Here is a 20,794-nt window from a genome sequence, read left to right on the forward strand (position 1 = left end):
AGAGGCTGACAGCACACAAACACACATATGCCCCTCTTCATGAATGAGACTGGGAAAGAAAATTTTTCTGGTAAAGCACAAGAAAACTTACAGATTTGAATCTGGAAGAGATTACATGATTACAGGTCCCGTGCATGTTTCTAATATTCATGGACTATGTTTTATCTACACCGTATCTACTTCAGCAAAGTCACCAAAGACTTACTTAACCCATTTTGACTCAAACTGTCTCTACAAAAAGCTTTCTAGGAATTAGAAAAAAGCCATCCTAGCATTTCCATGTAATGTCATTTAAAAGTTGGCTGTTTAGAAAATACTACCACATGGTGTGTTTGCCTCTCAAACATTTTAAAATTACAGAAGCAGAACCAGAAAATTAACTGCAGAACATATGCATTTTGTGGAATTTTGTGTTTCTTGCTTATATGTAAATTCTGCATCATCACGTGCTCTACTAATATTAAATAGAGGGAATAAAACTCCAATAACTTCTAGACTCTCCAAGGGCAGCTACGACTTTTCTACCTTAACATCTCATCTTCTCTTTATTTGTGTCATTCTGAGCCCTTTATCATGCAGCCGGAGGAGGATAGCAAAGCCCTAGGTGTGGGAAAACACCAAGGTTCTCGCTCGGCTTCATCGTTACCTTACGTGGTTTTGCACTTAAGCACCATTAGCTATACTGCACCAACATCACTGGGAGCAGACACCAGAACCTAGAGCTTTCTCTTTTAGAGGACTGATGTCCACTCCAGGTCAGAGAACCAAGCTTTGTTGTCTGTTCTTGTTTTGTTCTCAGCTTTGCATTCCATTCTACAAGGATCAAGGATGAACAGCGCAGCTAAAAAGTAAACCCAATCTGCTCAGGTTCTGTAACATGGCCGCACTCTCCTGAGATGTGGAAAAACCTGGCTATAAACTTCTTCAAGCTGAGCAGAGAACTGAACAAGCCCCTGGACAAGTGAACCACTAAGATGGTATGGAAGAGAACCTTCTGTCCAGGTTTTTGGATGAAAGTCACTTCCTGATGTGTTTCACCTTTTCTTCACGCATCATTTACAACAGAGTGACTGAGATGCAGATACACTCCATCTGTGAGCACCAGACATTTACATGAGATGGATGCTAAGTAACAGACCAAATTGGAAGGCAGCATCTCAGCACACGCAGAACCAGACCTCAGACAAGCTGGGAATCTGCTGACTTTGGCTGCCAGGCAGTTGTTGCTTTCTTAGATACTGAATCTTAAATTAGATGCTAGATGTCTAAATTCTGCTGTCAAATGAAACTTCCACCATCTAAATGTCTTTGGCAACTTGGGGAAAAGAAATGTATTATACTGTTATAGCTTACTTGGAACAGATTTGTATAAAATGGTATTAGCAACACTAGATCCCCCTCTATGCTGTCATTACTACTGCTTGCTATCTTGCACAGCTAAGAATTTTTCCTTAGGTAGCTCCATTCTTAGAAGCTACTTGGAAATACTACATTACAGGATGTCTTAGGTTATTTTTATGCAAGTCTGAAGGCTGTTTGGTTCTGAGGGAATTTGAAATTATGAGCTATCTTCATAAGGCAGTGCCAGAGGTAACTAAACTTCGAGAGGTTGAAAATCTGGATCTGTCACAAAGCATTCAATGGAAATAGCCTGTAACTGAGGGTCTAAGACCCGACTACTTACTTGCTTAGAATGTGCTTGTTATTCTGAAAATACTTTCAACATGACAGTCAAAATAATTCATTTCATTTCAGCACCTGTGAAAAAGTCTGAGTATTTTCTAACTCTTTCATATGCTTAGTTCCTAAGCTCACTGACAGCCTTTTTATCAACACAATTTTTTTCTTATTTATAATCATGACTTGCTATTATGGTACTATCTAAAAAGTGTTAAGAAGGTGAAAACTTTCACACTACAACTATGTCAGTTGTTACAGAAATAGCAGGTTTGCAAACCCAGCCTCAAGTAGCCACACGGAAGCTCTATGGTTCAGTATATTGCAGTATGGTGGGGCTTTACTGACTTTGCTCCTGACCAGCACTCTCCTGAATTCTGTGACTAAAGTAAACATAGCTTATATATTACAGTTCTAGTAACCCATCATTAAAAAATGTAATAGGAGTAATGACTTCCTTTATAAATGGTAGCTAAAGTCTCTCAAACTACTAAGATGACCAATCCGCTGATTTAAAAACATATTTGAAATACTTTTAAGAAATATGCTGCTTTTTTTCCCTGAGGCTTTTAAAATACCAGTTTAATCAGCTTTTAAAATAAAAATTTTAAATTAATTAAAATTTAATTTTAAATTACTTTTGCCATTTTTAAACAAAATCTTGCTTCAAAAGACATTCTGCAAAATAAAATAAAAATATTTCTTATTTTCACAGAGTTAACACCTCTCAAATTATTTAATTGCAATGTTATCCAAAACATTAAACTTAAGCATGACATATTTTATGTAAGGGTAGATTAGTTAATTTAAGGTGCTTAACTAAACCTCTGTATACTGTAGTACTACATGACTTTCTCACTCTCCTGGAGTTACAGTCAGCCCTTTGAAGTATTTCTTCAAGGAGAAAACAAGAATGTTGAAACACTGCTGCAACGCACGAGATGGACTGACTTATTGCACTAATATCCTTAAATGTACCAAAAATAAAGTTCTTTCATAACTTAAACCTTTTATTTGCTGATGAATCAAACATACCAAATAGTTCTCATCTTGAAAGGCATAGTGCAACGTAGTAATCCACTGACAATCTCCATTCACCAAGACATTTCTTTCCTCTCGGAAACAAGCTGTCTAAGGAAGAGAGGGGAAAAAGCCATTGTCAACATCAACAAACAATTTTCACAGGATGAATATATATGGACGTTTTATGGGTTTGTTTAAAATTACTGAACAGAGGTCTCTATTCATTGGAATTCAGTCTGCAAAAGTGACAAACCAGGGAATCTGTGCAGGTTTGTAGTCAAGCATTCAATCACTCTAATCTGACTGTGACTTAAAAAAAAAAAAAAACCAAAAGAAAAAAAAAAACAACCAACACACAACACCTCCCCTCCAAAACACCAAAAAGCCCACAAACCAATTTGAGTCAACACTGAATCTTTGTTCCATAATGTATTTTTAAAAGCCAGAAAAATGATAACTTGTCACCGCAATCTGTAGCAGAAAGATAATGGCTCTAGGAAAGTAAGTCTGGTACTTCTGAAAAAGACCTTTGTGTAAATAGAGTTTCACCTATACTTACATTACAGTTCCAGTTCCACACACTGCCAGCACACTATAGGAAATAGGCAGACTTTACTATTGCTGTCTTATCTTCGTCCAGTATAATGCATTTTCATTTTCAGTAATTTTTCCTCTACTTCAAATAGCTCACTGCAACACTTCAGAGAAGCAAGCTCTGTGTAACAGGTTTTCTCAGCATCTTTACATAAAACCAACTTTCATAAACTTCAAGCGAGTCCTTCTTAATAAAAATATATTAATGTTTTTACTGGATCAGAACTATCAAGATGCAGAACTTGGGAGGACTCTTTCACTACTCTCAATTCAAAGAGCCATTATTAGGATATTCGGTAGCTGCAGTTCAAGTGTTTGGGTTCTGGATAATAATTGATTTTTTTTTTTTGGTCACTGCCACTTGTCCAGACGTCTTAGAAAATGTCCTATGGAAGGAATTCCTGGGAAGCCCAAGCTTTACCATATATTGAGTATATCTTATAAAGGTATCTCAACCATTTTTTCCCCCTAAGGAAGCAAAAGTCAGTTTACATTTCCACTGAAGAAGACCATATTGTGGTCACGTTGTAAAGTTAGTAATTATTGGTGCAAAGAAATGTAAATTGTAATTAAATGTTAACTGAGAGTGGTTTAACGGTTTATGAATGCAAGGCCAAAGTATCACTCTACAAAAAGTTTGGCAGCAACAGCAGCTCCAAGTAATCCTACCCCCTGCCCGCAGCACCAGAGCACAGCACTTCTCAGTTCTGGCACCACGATGTGAGGAGGCTGCCAACACGGAAAACTAGTTTGTTTATTTTCGAAGTTCCTTGATCCAGTTCACTGTGCAACCTCAAATAGCAAGGGAATGTTATGAACACTTCAAAACCAGTAATGCTGCTGAACACTTTGCATCATGAATTCAAAGTATAAGACTCCTTTTCTGCTTAGACTAGCTTAAAAGGCCTTGAGATGTGCCTTGAAAAAGCATGACAGCTACCTAATCAGCCAGTCAGGACTTATTTGGAACTGTCAACAGTAATACACTAACAACTATGTATTTTGCTGTCAGAACAACGAATACAAATGGTCCACCTTATCAACATAAATGGTATGCCTATTTTTGCTTGCAACCCATTTACGGATGTCAGTTGATATTCACTAATCTTTCCTGTATTTTAGTGGCTTCTGACCATGTTTTTTTTTTTCTTGCAGCTAGTACACAAATAAGCAGCGTTTAGATAACTTTGTTGCTATGTTTCGTAAATCATAAAATGTTTCATATTGCAATCCACAAAACAAACAAACCAGTATGACAACGTGCTGCTTAGACCACTCATACAGTGGATAATAAAACACCTGAAGTCTGCTTTTCAGTGGAACTGCCCACTTAAGAGGCTACTGTATTCTTGCAGGCTTCATTTTAAAAACTAACAAGTTTTACCACATTTGGGAAATTTTAACACCCAGATGTTTTATGAACTTGATATGCAGGTTATAAAGTCTTGCTTATCCAGAAAAGCCAAATCAAGTGAGCAAACCGAACAGGAAAAGACAAAGGGGCACAGCAGAGAAGACAGGTCCTTTATTGTCCTTTGTAGATGGGGAAAATGAGTGGAAAGAGAACTTAACTGGACTGTTACTTGTCCTAAGTGTGTATTGGGAAAACTATTGCTCATTATACCTCTTTCTTGGTGGATAACTCTCTTCCACCTCTTGCCTGCCTGAGAGGATAAGAGGAGTCAGTCACATAATTTGAAGACAATTTGTAAACAGCTGTCTTCTCAGGACATCTCTACATGTAGAAGTTTCAGCTATTTAGGTAGGCCATTTAATTAAGTCACTTTAAAAATTACTGAAATAAGCCAGCGTAGCTGTATTTCCATTAGACTTTGGGAGCCCCCTACAAGCATTGGGGTTTAAAACAACACGGACCAATGAATTAATCCAACTGAAACCTGTGTAGAAAAGGCCCCAAATTTCCCCCATAGAGGGAAGGCTTAATGCAGAACCGCCAATGCAGCACAGCCAAGAGCATGAACTCTCCTGACAGCTCAAAGAACAGCCGAGTGGCAGCGGCTGGCCCACCGCTTGTAAAGGAGAGCATGGACCGATGGACAGAGTGTGACTAAATCAGGCAAACGCAGTGGTGAAGAGGGGCTTAACAAGGAGGAGGAGATTTATTCACAGGAAAAGAGCTGGCACTGACTCACTGAAAGGAAGGGAAGGACTAGGAAGGGTAGGCTGGGGGGAGGTGGTGTCAGGAAGGGGACAGAAGAATGGAACTGGGAAGGGTCAGCAAGCTCAGTCCTCAGCAAGCAGCTAGCCTTCGCCCCTTAACAGAACAGCTGCAAATATTGATGGACTACATGTATTTTCACCTAAAATCTATTGTTCATTTAACTGCTGATTTATATAATATTACATTTGCCATAAGGTTTTCCTCTACAGTCAAAGAGTAGGATTCTGCAAATTCTAGGATGCAAATGCAAATTCGAGGAATATGCCACTTCCCATGGCATATTCTCAGCAGGTCCTTTCCTAATCCTAATTATTCACATTTGCCTAATTTGTTGTGACAATGTACATGTCCTTTCATCAAAAATACCCCTTTTTAAACAGATTTACCTTTTTAACACATTTTGTTTTACAATCTGAATCTGTGATTCCAAAGTATTTAGTTGGAGTTTCACCAGTTATATAAATCCTGTTACAAACGGCAGGATGCAAAGCTCCTTAATGTACGCTTTCTGAATGCAAGAGAAAAAAAGACCTTTTCATAATGTTTTTGTATACAGCTGTGAATGTCACAGTAGCACCAATCTCAGCTTTCATGAAGTCTTTAACTTGCCTTTATTGTAAACAAAAATTTGGCCAATAAATTCAGCGTAAGAACTAGGGCAAACTGTCTGGTAAATGAATACACAGTAATGCTGAGAACGACAGATGCCTGGAAGGGACTGTCAGACTTGATTGCACTAATACAGCTTAAGAAAAAAAGAAAAAAGAACGAAGCTCCTATGCTCATGAAATAATTTTTCCTAATCTGGAAGAGCTTCAGTGTAATTTTCCTAGTGTCATTTTAAAAATTCTGTCTGTTAGAGAACCGTATTACTTACCTCTGCCCTTTTAAGCATTTCCCATTTATTTAGAATTTTCATTGCATAAATGCGCTCTGTACACTTCATTTTAACAACTGCAACCTGAAATAATAAGATATCTTTATTTAACAAAAGCATGGTCAGAGTAATACAACATTTAAACAACTTAATATTCACACAAAAGCATGGTCGGAGAAATACAATATTTAAACATCTTAATATTAACAAAATATTAATAAAATAAGTTACTAAGGAGTCACCAGCGATCAGCTCACACATTGACAAATTACAGCTTGAGTCTTTGCTCCTTCTATAGTCCTCCTGCATTACTACAATGTACTTGATGCACAGCACACCATGTGTGGTCAAGTGCTCACGATCAAGTACACGGGGGATGATGCGGGAGGAGTATGAAGCTTTTCATATGAAGATGTGTAGTAAAGCTGCATTGTTTGCAAAGAACAAACGATGCTTGTATACCATGCCTTCAGCCAATAAGGCAACATTTAAAAGGACAGCCTGTGAAAACAAGGAAGGGTGCTGTCAATAGAAATACACTACATTTGACTAATTTTGTTTTCACATTTCAGGTTTCAGAAGCTTGAAAGATATTTGGAAATTAACATGCTTTTGTGTACTGTATGCAGATATTTAAAAAGAAGCAAAAACAATATTCATTTACTTATTCATCATTTTGCTTGAAGCATTTTACTATGCATCCTGTATATTAGACTTGCTCAGACTGGTCTATTAAGAAGTCAGTAGTTGTGCACATAGCTGTACAGTGGAAGAAAAAACAGAAGAATACAGAAACTTCAAGGCTTAGGAATGCAAAGACTTTATTTTCACCAAGACTTGTATTCTTCAAGACCAAAACTAATTCTTCTTGTAGTAAAGCCATCATTTCCACAAAATTCTTCCACTTGGCAAAGAAAAGCAGGCATCACCACTAAGACAGCAACATTTTCACAGGACTATACATGGACTTCTTGAATATTTCTGCTGCTTCTCAGCTTGTTGCTATTTCAGAAGTAGAAAACCAACCAGCTTTCATGGCTTTTAACAGAGCTCTAAATAGCAGTGGGAAAAGTAACAGGAATCACATCAGCTCGCCTCTTCTGTTGCTTAAAAACTCTTATCTATAAGGGATTCAGGAGCTGCAGCAACTCTAAGACGCTAACTATAAAACAAGGTTGGAATAATGCATCAAGCAGAGCAACACTACACAAAGTCAGAAATCCTGAGGAGGGAAGAGGGAAATATAATACCTCCCTGCACCTTGCCAATAAAGAAGCTCCAGATGAGAGGCAGAGGGACGACTGCTCCTCCAGTAACACAAGAATGGGATATTCACATTTAGACATCTGACTCTGCAGATGCATACCTAAGCCTCCCACCCCTCGGTATGTGAAGCTCCACTCACCAGGTCACATAATGGATGAGCAACACCTAGCACACACCTGCACACAGAGTCATGTAATGGAAACATATCTTAAGAGAAGGACTAGCAGGTACCCATCACAGCAAAGACATGGGAACCTGTCCCTAAACGCAGCTCGGAAAGACACAGCACAAAGAAGCAGCTTCTGTAAGCTATGTAGAACATCCACAGCTACATTACACACCAGTGTCTCCTGGCCTACAAACACCTGCTGCAGACACTTGAGGCTCTTTGGGACATATGAAACTGTTCAACGCTGACCTTATGTAATGGCCTAAAACATTTAGCTTTGTTCCTGTCCTCGTCATGGCCTTGCAGTTAAAAGCCATTGTAACAACCTCCCTGCAAACACGTAATTGAATTATTTGCCTGATAGAGCTGAACGCACACTGTAAGTCAAACTGCACATTAAAAGCTTTGGGAAACTGCAAGATGCTGACATTACCTGCTACACATTTTAAACTCTGTTCCATACAGAACATGACGACTCAGGAAATACCCCCATCTCCACTGAAGGGACACACCAAACTGAGCACCTGCTGCAGACGAACAAAAGCTCTGAGGCAGAAGCAATTTGCAAGCGTAGGTCTGCGAGCCCTGAAGTAGCAACATTCAGGTTTCATTACACCACAAGGCTAGAACTGCTCAGCCATTTACGTACAAACATAGTGCACAAATCAGAACCCCGATATGCATCTACTGCACTTTATCTAAGGCCATCACTGTCTGAAAGCACTGCAGGCTGACGGAGGTTTGAAGTGTGCTCAAGTGCTGAGGAGCAATGTGAGCCTGGCATGGCGGAGGACACGCACAGCTGAGGAGCTGTGCAAATGTTGGAACAGAAAGCGGTGAATGAGAACAGGCCTGGACAAAAAAAAAAGAAAAAAGAAAAAGGAATCCAAATATGTAGGACCTATTTAGCAATCCCTCAGTTGCTATCTATATTAGTGCTATTTATTTTCAACTGAAAGGACTGCTTAAAAAAAGCCCAATTTAAACTTTCTGGAGGAAGAGAATCGTCTTCTGTGGAATAAGAAGTGGGATGCAGTCGACTCATATTTTTACAATAAGTGGTTATCAAGTTATGGCACCAGCAAACATGCTGCTGCTGCTTTAGTTTTAAGGGGGACAGTGGGACAGCTTCTTGTGCCAGCAGAAAAATTCATGTATCCATACAGCAAAATAGGTAATTCCCCAAGAATTTTATCTCTGAAAAGAAACCTGTAAGGTGCAGAAGATGCCTCACAGAAGTAACAGAACTTTGGCCTGCCTTTCAACCCATTCTAATCATTAAGATTTTCTTCTTTTTTTTTTTTTTAAGAAAACAAACAGAAATGCAAACCCCAAACCTCATTGATGGCTGAACCAATCCAGGGAAGCACAAACTAAATTATGCCTTGATAAACTCAGTACTATTATAAGCAAGAATATTGTTGCAATACTGCAAAAAATCCTACACCCTTTGTTCCATAAAACACCTCAGCGTTTCCTCACTGAGCTAACTCAAGTTAGCTTTCTTTTACTTTCTTTATCAGGTGGCAGTATTTCTAAGTCTACATTCGTCATATAATGCTTTGGCTGCTGCTGAGATGCTGCGGTGTAGTTGTTTTTTCTTACTTTTGTATTAATTCCTCTTTCTCTGGCATACCTCAAATTCAATTACAATAACCACACTGACCACTTTGCAAGATCAAACAGAAACCTCTTATATTGCAATTGTGCTAACCATGCAAGATGTCAGATTTTAAATATGATGGCTCCTATACTACATACCAATCCACCACATCTACTAATGTAAGAAAAAATACCCTGTGTTCAGTACTATTCCAAAGGACACAGATTTGTACACTGCTGCAAATGCCTACTTTAATAACAAAAGCATTGCTTCTATCTTCAAAGTTTAAAAGTCTACTGGCCGAACAAGTGCTCACATTATGCACAGACTGTAAAAGACCAGGATTTAATTTTGATGCTCACTCTTCATTTCCAGCGTTATTACAACTTACACTGTAATAGAAGTTAAAAAAAAAAAGTACGCTAAGGATAATGAAAGGAAAAAAAGGCACAAGCAGAGGTATAAAATCTTCTTCTGAAGAAGAAGATTTAATAACCTAAAATATTCCAGGCCTGGAAGAGATAACAGCTATGACAGGCATACAAAACCACGAATGTGGCGGAGAAGATGAACAGAGAACAATTATTTGCTGTTTCTCATAACACAGAAATTGAAAAGTATCAAATAAAATAAAAAGGTAGCTTAAGGAAGTATTATTGTCACACAACAGTTTTGGAATTCAGCCACGGAGGCTGCTGTGGACACCTAAGTATTCAGAAAGTATTTAAGTACATGCTTAATGCCCAAGTAACACACGTAGCAGAAGTCTGAAACTACTTACCACTGAGTTACAGGTGTGGTTAGGGAGTCCCTGAACCCTCAGCCACTGGAAGCTGGCAGGGTTCAGCTCTGCTCTGGCCTTGGACTTTTCCTACACCTCTCCACCTAGCCAAAAGGATGGGATGTGGGCTAACTAATCCACACACCTTTGACCTAGAACAACTATCTTTGATACTTGCGTCAAATTAAGAAAATTAAAACTTACCCAACTTGCATTTCATTGTGCTAGGCTGGAATGGAGAATCGAGGGTTCCAAATACTCAACAATCACAGAGAGACTTAGGTGATTCTGTTTTACCAAGTCTTAAAACACTGATAAGGAAAAATTCCAGATGCAGGGGCTCCCCCGCCACTGCAGCCCCCCTTCCAGGCAAGCTCCTATGGGTCTAAACTGTCATCAGCTGATTTGATTACTGTCATTGCGACTCGTCAGGCTCAAGATTCACGGCAACAGGGACACTGCAATAGAGATCAAGTATGTTTCCTCAAGGACCTCAGAAAGCCTAATGAATTCTAGTGCCTACACTTCAACCAACTTAAGGCATATTTATGCCAAAAAAACGTATGAGAACTGGGGCTAAAGCATAAGTGAGAGCCAGCTTGGTAACTACACGCCATAACATCCTATCAGATTTGTATTACTTCTACCATCCCTTTTCTTCCAGTACTTTTTGCCTCAAAGCTCTGTTTCACTTGTATTGCAATAAAATAAAAATGGAACCAATATAGCTAAAATAACACTTTTAGACTTTGGCAAGAGCTAGTATTTTGCTTCTTGAATTGTTTTATGGAAGTATTTTGCTGCATTTTCATCTTCAAAAGCCACTTGATACTGACATTTAGGGTTGCAATGTGCAAAGCCAGCCTAGGCCAAGTTCCACCTTTCCTCATGCCCCGAATGAAATCTACAGGGTGGGAACCTGAGCCAAATCAGCCGCTACAAACACAACAGAACTTCCCACCACTGTACTCTGCCCTTTGAGTGACATGATCTACATCAGTAAGCAGTATCAAGTTACAAATTTTCTTTTATGTAAATGAGAAGCATGGCGTAAGAAAGTGCAGAAATCATTTAAATGCAAGACTGGATTTCCAGAAAACAATTAAGATAGTTAACAGAAAGACTTTCTACTGTAAAGTTTATAAATTCTTTGATGTTCAGCTTCTTGGAAACCATGCTGGCATTCGTTTCAAAGCAAAGATAAAAAAGCCACCTAATACACCATTCATGCTCATGGCACGTTAAACTTGCAGGTAAAACTTATCCTCACGGACTGCACTTTCAAGGATAAGGTGAAACTCAAATGCAAAAAGTTCTCAGCTGAAAAGACATATAGGTGATAATTCTCGTGCAATCAGCTCATAATGACAGGTAGTTAAGAAAAAGGCAAACACTGGAATTCAGAGACAGATACACACCACGGGAGGGGTAAACATTACTGCCTTGTAGAAATACAAACTCATTGGAAACTCCACACACAGCCGCACCCCAGAGAAATAAACTTCATCTGGAGCAGGTATGAAGGAGGACTATTGAGGTGATCAAGGAACTAAAGAGCCTCTCATACTACTGTGGGAATAGAAAAAGCTTTGCTTGTTCAAAAAAAAAAAAAAAGGCAGAAAAGTGGATATGATTGCCACCTACAAATAAAATTGGAAGGAAGGACATCAGTAATAAGGATGATAGAACATAAAAGATCTGCTTAGGCTAATGGGCAATAAAATTACATGGATAAAATCATGTAAAATTACCATGAATTAACCTTTGGCAGGAACTTGGAACGGCTTTAGACATTTGAGCATAGATTGTAGACAAGCCTTTCAACTGGGAGAAGAGACAAAATGTCATTTCAGATGTAAACAATTTATCCGTAATGTCTTATTACCAGATTCATAATTGAATATTACAGTCATTTCCCTCAGTTAAAACTTGTATATGCCACTTTTACTAAACTATTTCTGTCTCATGCTATTGATACCTTGGATACTAGCTACTGAAAAAACACTGCAGGAACTGCTTTATCCTCCCGATACTCTTGGATATGAAAAGTCTTTGATAAATAGCTTGTTAGTTAACAGTTTTAATACCGCATCTTTGAGAAAAACTGGTCTGGACTGCTCTATCAGTTTTTTTATGCCTGTTTTACATTTAAAATGAGCGACCAGTGTCTTTTGGTAGGATTCATATGCCATGGTGCACATTTCCAAAGCAAAATCATTTTTTTGAACACACGGTGTGGATCGTCGTGTCGTGCAAATAAGAAATCACTTAAAAGTGCCAGCCAGAAAGGTTCTGCAAAAGAAGAATAAAGGCCCTGAATAACACCTAAGGTCTTCCTCAGCAATCGGGGGGATTGCAGAGACAAATGGCTGGTCTCACAGCGGCACTACAATGAACTGTGTCTCTCCAGCTCCTTGCAACCTGCCTGTCACCATAGTAACTTGGTGCTGCCATACAAACAGACACAGAGCTGGGGAGGACTAAGATAGCAACCAGCTCTTTTGAAGCATTTTCAAAACAAAGCAGTTTCTTTCTTCGTCCATTTCCACAGCAGAAAATAGCCTGCTTTGATATTTTTTTGCGAAGAGCAGACTGTGGAAAAGCAAAGCTAATTAAATATTTCTTCTGCATCGTATTCTGAACACTTTGACTCTTTGAATAGCTGGATGAAAAGTGTCATACACGTTGTGTGCAACACTTAGGAATTCTGTTAATCTACAATGTAGGAAGGCACAGTCCCTGCTGGGTACCTAATACCAATCACCAAAGCTTCTGAATAGGTGAGACAGCCTTAACTGCAGTCTATAGGCTCACTGTGCCCCAGGTTAATTTCTAGAAGTACATAAAAACGTTAAACTTGGTACCCTACAGCTGCAATTACAACATGGAGAAGGCACAAACAGCTCTGCGCCGCATTGCCAAGCACGACTGTCTGCAGGAAGCTTAGGTTTTGCATATTCACGTTGAGTCTCACTGCACCCTTAGCAGGTATCTGTCATTAGGAACCACATAATTTATCAGAAACCCATGGTACACAGGGGATCAGTCTTGTTCTCACAACCACTATTTATTTTCTTCTGGAGACAGATTTTTATGTCTGTTGATTCCAGCTAAGACTCTGACTAAGCATCCCGAGTCGAGATGACATGTCCTATTGCTAAACACTACGCAGATCAAGTCTGTACACAACAGCATTTATATGAAAAGGTATTTCTAATCCATTCAGAGCAATAATACTTAGGTGGGGCACATTAAGAGTTTGTAGTTATTTTTGTGCTAAGCAAGACCAAGCAGTTCCACCCTTCCGCTGCAACCACAGTAAGCGTTGCTCATTCAAGAAATCCTTGCTAACAAACAAGGGAAGGAAAACAATTGTTTCAGTCCCATGCTGCCAAATTTCCAGGAGGTGTCAGCCACATTATACACTCCAAATTCTCAAACAAGGTACATCTTGACACGGTTCTTCCTTCAACAACTGCTCTTCATTGAAATGCATTAATCTACAGCACTAAACAGTCCTTTACACAAAATGAGAAAAAGTGATCTTAAAGACTTACAAGTACATTACTAAGAGGTTAGATGAAGCTTGCAAAGGAGCAAATGCTAGTATTTAGAGCCAGACAGTCCCCGTACACAGGATCCTCCTCCTATCACTCTCACCATACTGTAGCACTAGTACTCCCAGTTCCCTTGGCGTGCAGAGGCAAACACCAAGCACACAGAAGACATTTCTTAGGCTGGCATAAGTTTCTCAGGCACAATCCCACCAAGCACAGCTTCTCAGGACATTATTTCCTTTCAAATAATGGTCCACAGTGTTTCTAGACAGAAGGAGTAGTCAGACACATGCAAACTTCAAGCCACTTCACGTCAGTCCAAGGTGGATTTGGGTTTTTTGTTTTGGTGTGTTTTTTTAAGGTCTAAAAGCTGGAGGAGTTTTCCATTCTGTGCTCATATTCTTTAAATCTTCTCCTAAAGAATGTGTGTTTTCACTAGTTAACAAAAACCTTCACCCTACGCAACATACTCATTCTTGTCTACAAAGACAGACTTCTACATTAATTTTATTACTAGAAACCAGAATTAAGATTACAGAAAAAACATTTTAGTTCTGATTTTATTTCAGGGGGCTTTTTAATTATTACTACTTTTACTCCTCACAAAGGTTGCCCCTCTGCACATGAGCTATCTGCCTATATGACCCGCAAAAAAGAAAGACTGAAAGTAACATTGGGGCACTCACAAAAACGTCCCACCCAGCTGGGTATACCCCCAGGCAAATACACCCTAGGAGACGGGGAAGAGCCACGCGTAGTTTATCCTTCTTACAGCTAGCATTTCAATTTATATGCTATTCTAACTGTCATGCACTCAAAGAACATTTCAAACTTTTCTTCATAACTATGAAACTTCTGAAGAAATTAAATTATGTTCTCAAGCCAGTGACTCCAGGAGTCAGAGCCCTAAATGTTGCTGTAAAGGATATTCAGACATTCAGTTTACCTTGCATGCAAAGTAGCTGGCTTAGTTTATGAGAAAAGAACTGTGTGTTTTGGCAGGTGGCTAGAGAAGAAATCTCTAGGTTCCGAGCTACGCTATTTCTGTCCCAGCATAATAATGAGAACTTTAAGAAACATTTTTTCCTCTTGCTTTCTCAGATCTCCCGTGCTGTAAGAACTTTCATTCAGGTGGTTTTGGATTACCAGTTGGGTTTTGTTCTCCTATTGCTGGAAAAAGTGTAAAGAACTAGGCTGAGTTCTGGTTTGAAAAGGAGAAAGATAGAAAAAGGCACTGACATGCCAGTACAGATATGTACTGGTGATTATATCAATCAGCCTTAAATTAGATACTGATTTTGCAGTTGTGTTCACAGGGAGAAGCTCACATGTGGTCTCAGTCCTCTCTCCGGTCAAAGACCATTTTTCCTTGGCTTACATGTTGTAGGGCAAAAATTGACCCCTGATCCTGACTAATAACTAATATCATGCCTTTATTTTGTTTAAGCTATCTTTCTTCAAAGCTATTGATTTATGAAAAAGTTCTTTGGTAAGACTAAAGCCCTTGGCATTCTCCAAAAAGTCCAAAGTACCTAAACTGAGAAGAATGGAATGTAGTTTTCATCCTTTTTGAAGTCTGGCTTGTTTAGCTGTTCAGCATTTAATTTAAACTACTTAATTTTAATAGGAATATGTTTAGTTTAATTCTGATTAATTTCTTGATGCATTATAACAAATATTTTTATTTTTAAAATTTATTTCTAGCAGATAGTCATGTTTGGGTTGTTTTTTTAAACAGGAACTAATGAATAACCTTATAACCACTAGAATCCCATCAACTAATTTCTAACATAGTTCCTATGTATGTATGAACGTACTATGGAAAATTACTTACAGCTCCCCCATTCAGTCTTCTGAAGTGTTGCTTTATACAAGTCAGATGCCTAACTCCCTCTCAAGAAACTAGATTTTACTTTCTTATTATGGAATGTCAACCTTTATATAATTACTATTTTATAATGCCTATAATATTTGGCAGTTATAGCAGTGTAGTATACACAAGGGTCAAAGGATTCATTCATAAGCAAAAAGCATGAAATATTCTCTGGCAAGTGGGATCAAAGTATAATGAACTTAAAATCAATGATTCCTGCATAATTTAAACTGATCAAAAAGTTTCAAGCTGCTGTAACTACAAACTAAAACTTTTAGAATTTATGATTATGTTTATAATTAACAATCAACTAAAACTTTCATAATTAATAATCAGGACATGTGATATTGACAGATAACTAACACCACTGACTTTGTGAGCACTCACAGCTCTAACAGAAGGATGAAATTAAGACACTTTCTCATTTCACTTCTGTGAAATTTCATTTCCACTGGGGGGGATGGGATGTACGAATTGCTTTAGTTAAGTCTCATGCTTGCTCTTCCTTAAATTATACTGTATGAAGGCATTCCCAACACTGACTCCATCTGCAAGTCGCTAAAGGGTTCCCTTGACCCAAAACCATTTTTGATAGCTATAGCATTCACAAGTCTAGTTCTGAAAACATCCAGAAACCACTTCTAATCCCACCAAAAGACAAACTGCCAAAACACTAATCTAAAATTCTTTAGATATCAGTGGTCACACCCACTATAGCAAGCAATTTGGTACAGCAAGACCAGAACAACAGATTAAAGTTCCTTGTGCTGAGCCTTTGCATCTATACTGTGTGCAGTTCAGGAATTTTGCTTCAGACTGTATCTAGCCTGGTCTCCTGGACCAAACATGCTTTGAAGCTGTTAGGAGAGTCAAACCTAGCGATTGATTCTTATGTACTCCTTGGGGCCAGAAGCACATTTGGTGCACACCTGGAACGGAGGTTCTGGTTTAGTTTCCTCCAAAAGAAATCCAGCTCACGCATAGCAAAATCATTCTGCACTAAGTGGGGGCACTCTCTTCAAAACTGTGCTACTGCTTTGAACCAAAACCCTAACGGAGAGGTAGACAGTTACCTACTACTGTCTTGATTCTCTAGGTCTTTTATCTACTCATAAACCTCTCTGCTCAGACCTCTTTTCTGGACTTAATTTGTATCTTTCAGCCCTTCCTTAGACTTACCAAATTTTTTTCCCATTTCTGCTTTTTCCTGCCAAACTCTTTGCAGTAACTTTTCTCTCTAAAAACATTTCTCTCTAAATTATGTTCGAATAATACACGCCAGCTGAAAACAAACATTCAAGTGAAACAACCAACTGATTTTCACGCAGTATTTCTACTACCCTAAGATAACACTTCCTTTTTTGTAACAAATGTTGCAACTCATCAAGTTCAACATCCACTAGAAAGTGAACTTAGGTCTTACAGGTCAAGATGTTACTATTTATCTGGACATTTTACTTAAAATGCTCAAGTTCCTTCAGCAGCTATGCTCACAATGATTACACGTGAACTACATGTTACCTCATCACATCGTTAGATGATAGCATGGATGAAGAGATGTTCTTGAAACACTAATTTCTGTCTTAGGTGTCCACTTTCCTCAAAAGCAGTCTCTGAAGCAGCTTAAAATTATGTGGATATGAAGCTATTACTTCACCCACTACCACGTGCACATGCACATAGAAACCTCATTGTTTTCTGAACCTAGGTCGAGTAGGGTCCTGGCATTTTTCTAGCTTAGTTTCTGGTCTGCCTGTGATACCTCTGTCCCACAATCAAACCCTATGTGAAAGAGTTTGATGTGTCCAGGGCACACCATGCCTGGAAGGAAAGCCCTGCACAGCACACAGTCCTGCTCTCTGTGGAGAAAACAGGAGATACAGAGAAGGAAGCCTAGCCTTAGCCAAGGCAGCAGAAGTTGTAACCAAGTGCTAATGGGCTGAAGTGAACCGCTAACGGCTGTCACTACATTTGACTTTAGTGTGGCACTACTTAAAAGAAGCTTCCTGTAAGAAATCTAAGGGGCTTTTTACTTCTAGAAATTCTCTAGTTAATAACCTCTTTTGCTGACAGCTCTGGCTTTAGTTATATGTACTTAAACGCTGAAAGGGTTGTCTTTGAGGTTCTCCAGAAGTCTCAGGTGCCTACTGGAGGGGACATGCTCATGAATGCTTTTGCCAGTGGCAAGCCCTATCAGACTTCTGTGACTGATGAGACTTTCATCAAGCATATTAAGAAGTAAAGCTTCAGTCCAGGGTCCTGGGACTGGCGAGTCCTCAAAACACAAGGCGTTCCTATCATCCCAGCATGATTCAACTTGCTGTCCAAAAAAACAGATCCGGCAGCCTTTGATCTTCAAAGATGACAGGGAACAGCCTTTGAAGCAACCAAATGCGTCTTTCTGCATTACCAGATTGCTACAGAGACAGGCAGATGGGTGGAGCAGCCTCCGCGTTCCTACCATAGAAGCAGCCCAGTTCTGTGTTAAATTATAGCAGCACAGAAGAGTACATATGGCAAGTGGGAGCAGAGATCCCAAATTCAGCTGTGCAGCTGCTAGGTGGGACCACCCTGTTCATACACACATTGAAGAGACACTTGTTTTGCTACACTGAAGTCAGAATGAGCCAGTCACAGAAATGGTAGAACTGGACACTAAATACCCTGCTTCAAAGGGACCTTTCACTAGCACCTGGCTACATCCCACATTTGGAAGTACTTTAACACATCTGTGTGAATCTTTTTTCTTTAGGACAAGTACAGGTTAACTGTAGCAAGAAATCAGATGCACAAACGATGAAAGTTACATTACTACAACTGAGACTAAAAATCTCTTACCTCACCAAATGCACCTCTTCCAATCACTTTTATAATTTCAAAGTCATCTCGATGGAGTTGCATTTCCTTTACCAATTTTGTAAATGGTCGTGCTGTTTAAGAAAAAAAAAAAAAGAAAATTCAATTATTAAGAGAAATACTGTAAGCCAAAATAATCCATAAATCAGAAGTCGAAAGTACTTGTTGCATACCCAGTGCAAAGTAGTTTTTCAGCTACTATTAGAACTATAGAAGGAAAAAATATTAACTACACTACTTAATTAACACTTAGAATTTTTAAAAAAGTTCAGTCCTATGATTGGTTCTGCCTTGTTGCCAGTGAGTAAAGAGCAAAGGAGTCTTCTGGAAGGATTTCCCCCCCCACTTTCTTCAGGGTTTTGTGAATCAGTGAAGGACCATGTGAAAGGAAGAGAGCTGATTCATTATTGGTAAACCCTAGAGAAAATCTGTCCTATCCTTCAGCCACCAGAATAATTCTCTCCTTAAGCAGAGTTCAGCTTTACTTTTTATTATTTCAGCTAGTACCAGCTAAAGCTTTAACAACCCACTCTCAAGAGATAGCTGTCTACTCAACAGAAATGAAAGCATTTTCTACAAGATCTGTGGCTAATTTAAGATTTTTACTTTGAACTATCTTTTCTGTTAAGCCACATTGACCAGATCTCAATTAGACCAAGTATTGAAGGGCTGCAGCCTAAAAGATGTCCAGCAATTAACTAACCTACACTCACTTTGTTCTGGTGGTCCCGCTGGATTCAAGACATTTCTCAAAATATCTGGTTGATAAATTCCACTGTACCTTCAGATCCCATCAATTTTCTCCTCTCCAGTTCCCGTTCAGAATATTTTATTTATTTCTAGCATATCACAGGATGAGGACTACTGTTTAGATACAACATTTGTTACAATTCACTACTCTGATTATGAAGACCAAATCAATAAGAAAGAACAGCGGTGCCAGCTAAACTGCATAAAAGCAAGTATGGTATCTACGAAGCAGCAGCTTACACTTCTAACTAAGCACAAAAAAGATTGCTGCTCTTCACCTCACCACAAACATTGTTAGACTAAAAAGACCAATGTTTTTAAACACATGTATTTTTCCCATTTGCAACTGAATAAAACATCACAGAACTACTACTTGTAATTCAGCCCAGACTCCCGTTTTACCTCACCTTATGATGTGATTAAGCTAATGAGTTATAAGCCAAACAGAATTCCTACAAGAGGGGTCACTGCCTTGATGATTTATTTCAAATGCTAACACAAACAAACCAAACCATGCAAACACACAGAAGATACAGAAGTCTGAACCGGAGATTACAGACTTCAGTATAAAGTCTAACCAAGAAAGGCGGAAAACCTTTCAGCAAAAATTCATATAACAGCTAATAAAATGAAGAAATAGCTGTACTGAAGAATAGCCATGCTGCTGCTTTGTACTTAGGAGAGGTGTTATTGAAAAGGTTTTCGCCACAAGTAATACCCCTTTCACTGCATGTTTCTTGTCTATCCAAAGTATGAAATTTAAGAACGAGACTCTATTAGATTTTCTGCTAAACTCCCCATTTCAGCTGGGCAGAAATGCCTACCATGATCTCCCCACCACAACGCCATTGACACTATCAACCCAAAACCCCAAATTGTTTCTAACAAACTTACCTAGCAACACCAACTCAAACCACTTAGATACCTATACCAGTCCAATCAGACAGACATCTATATAAGTAAATACCACTGCCGATGGCTGTAATATATATCAATTCTTTTGCAAGGTTCTCTTGCCTCCTTCCCTTCCCATCAAACGAGGACAGATTGAGGAAATGCAACTACAGATAAGAAATAACTGTGAAAGTTCCATTATCAAGTTATGGATCACTACCACAGAATGCAGGTCATTAGGCTTATTTTGCAGAACACCAGCTTCTGTTATTAAAATTCAAGGGGAGAGGAAATGAAATCCAGTAATTTTACTTCTGGGGGATACTAACCCAATAATAATTTTTTTTTTTAAAAGAAATAACCAATTTTAGCAATAATTCTAGTCAGTAAACAGAATCGCAAAAATAATTGGTTTCAGTATTTATAAAAAACCCCTGTTGCTGTGAATTGATGACAAGCAACTTTCAAAGCAGGAAGACACAAACCTACAGAAGTTTAAGCTGTCTTGTACACTTAAAAAACCTCCTTATTTTTTACATTTTTCTTGTTTCGTCAATTGGTGATGAAATATTTTATTATTTTGTCTACAGTTTTCCTTGCTTTGAAGTGTATCAAACTTCACCTTGCTAAAACTGGGATTCAGTTTAGAAATGCATTAAGTTGTATTATCTTTATCAACGATCTGGATGAGG

At 38.7% G+C, this 20,794-nt stretch overlaps 1 protein-coding gene across 1 annotated transcript in view; it reads right to left on the reverse strand.

Moving 5' to 3' along the window:
* The window catches only part of LOC104072129 (serine/threonine-protein kinase MRCK beta-like), a 33,895-nt gene extending 13,838 nt beyond the window's left edge, over positions 1-20,057 (reverse strand). The window contains exons 1-4 of the mRNA XM_009580437.1: positions 20,033-20,057; positions 18,441-18,532; positions 6,354-6,437; positions 2,713-2,808 (exon numbers count right to left, since the gene is read on the reverse strand). Of these exons, the coding sequence (XP_009578732.1) occupies positions 2,713-2,808; positions 6,354-6,437; positions 18,441-18,532; positions 20,033-20,057 (297 nt within the window). The remainder of the gene's footprint in view (positions 1-2,712; positions 2,809-6,353; positions 6,438-18,440; positions 18,533-20,032) is intronic.
* Between the last annotated feature and the right edge of the window lie 737 nt (positions 20,058-20,794).

Source organism: Fulmarus glacialis, unplaced genomic scaffold (assembly GCF_000690835.1).
Source record: "Fulmarus glacialis isolate BGI_N327 unplaced genomic scaffold, ASM69083v1 scaffold45486, whole genome shotgun sequence".
Lineage (NCBI taxonomy): Eukaryota > Metazoa > Chordata > Aves > Procellariiformes > Procellariidae > Fulmarus > Fulmarus glacialis.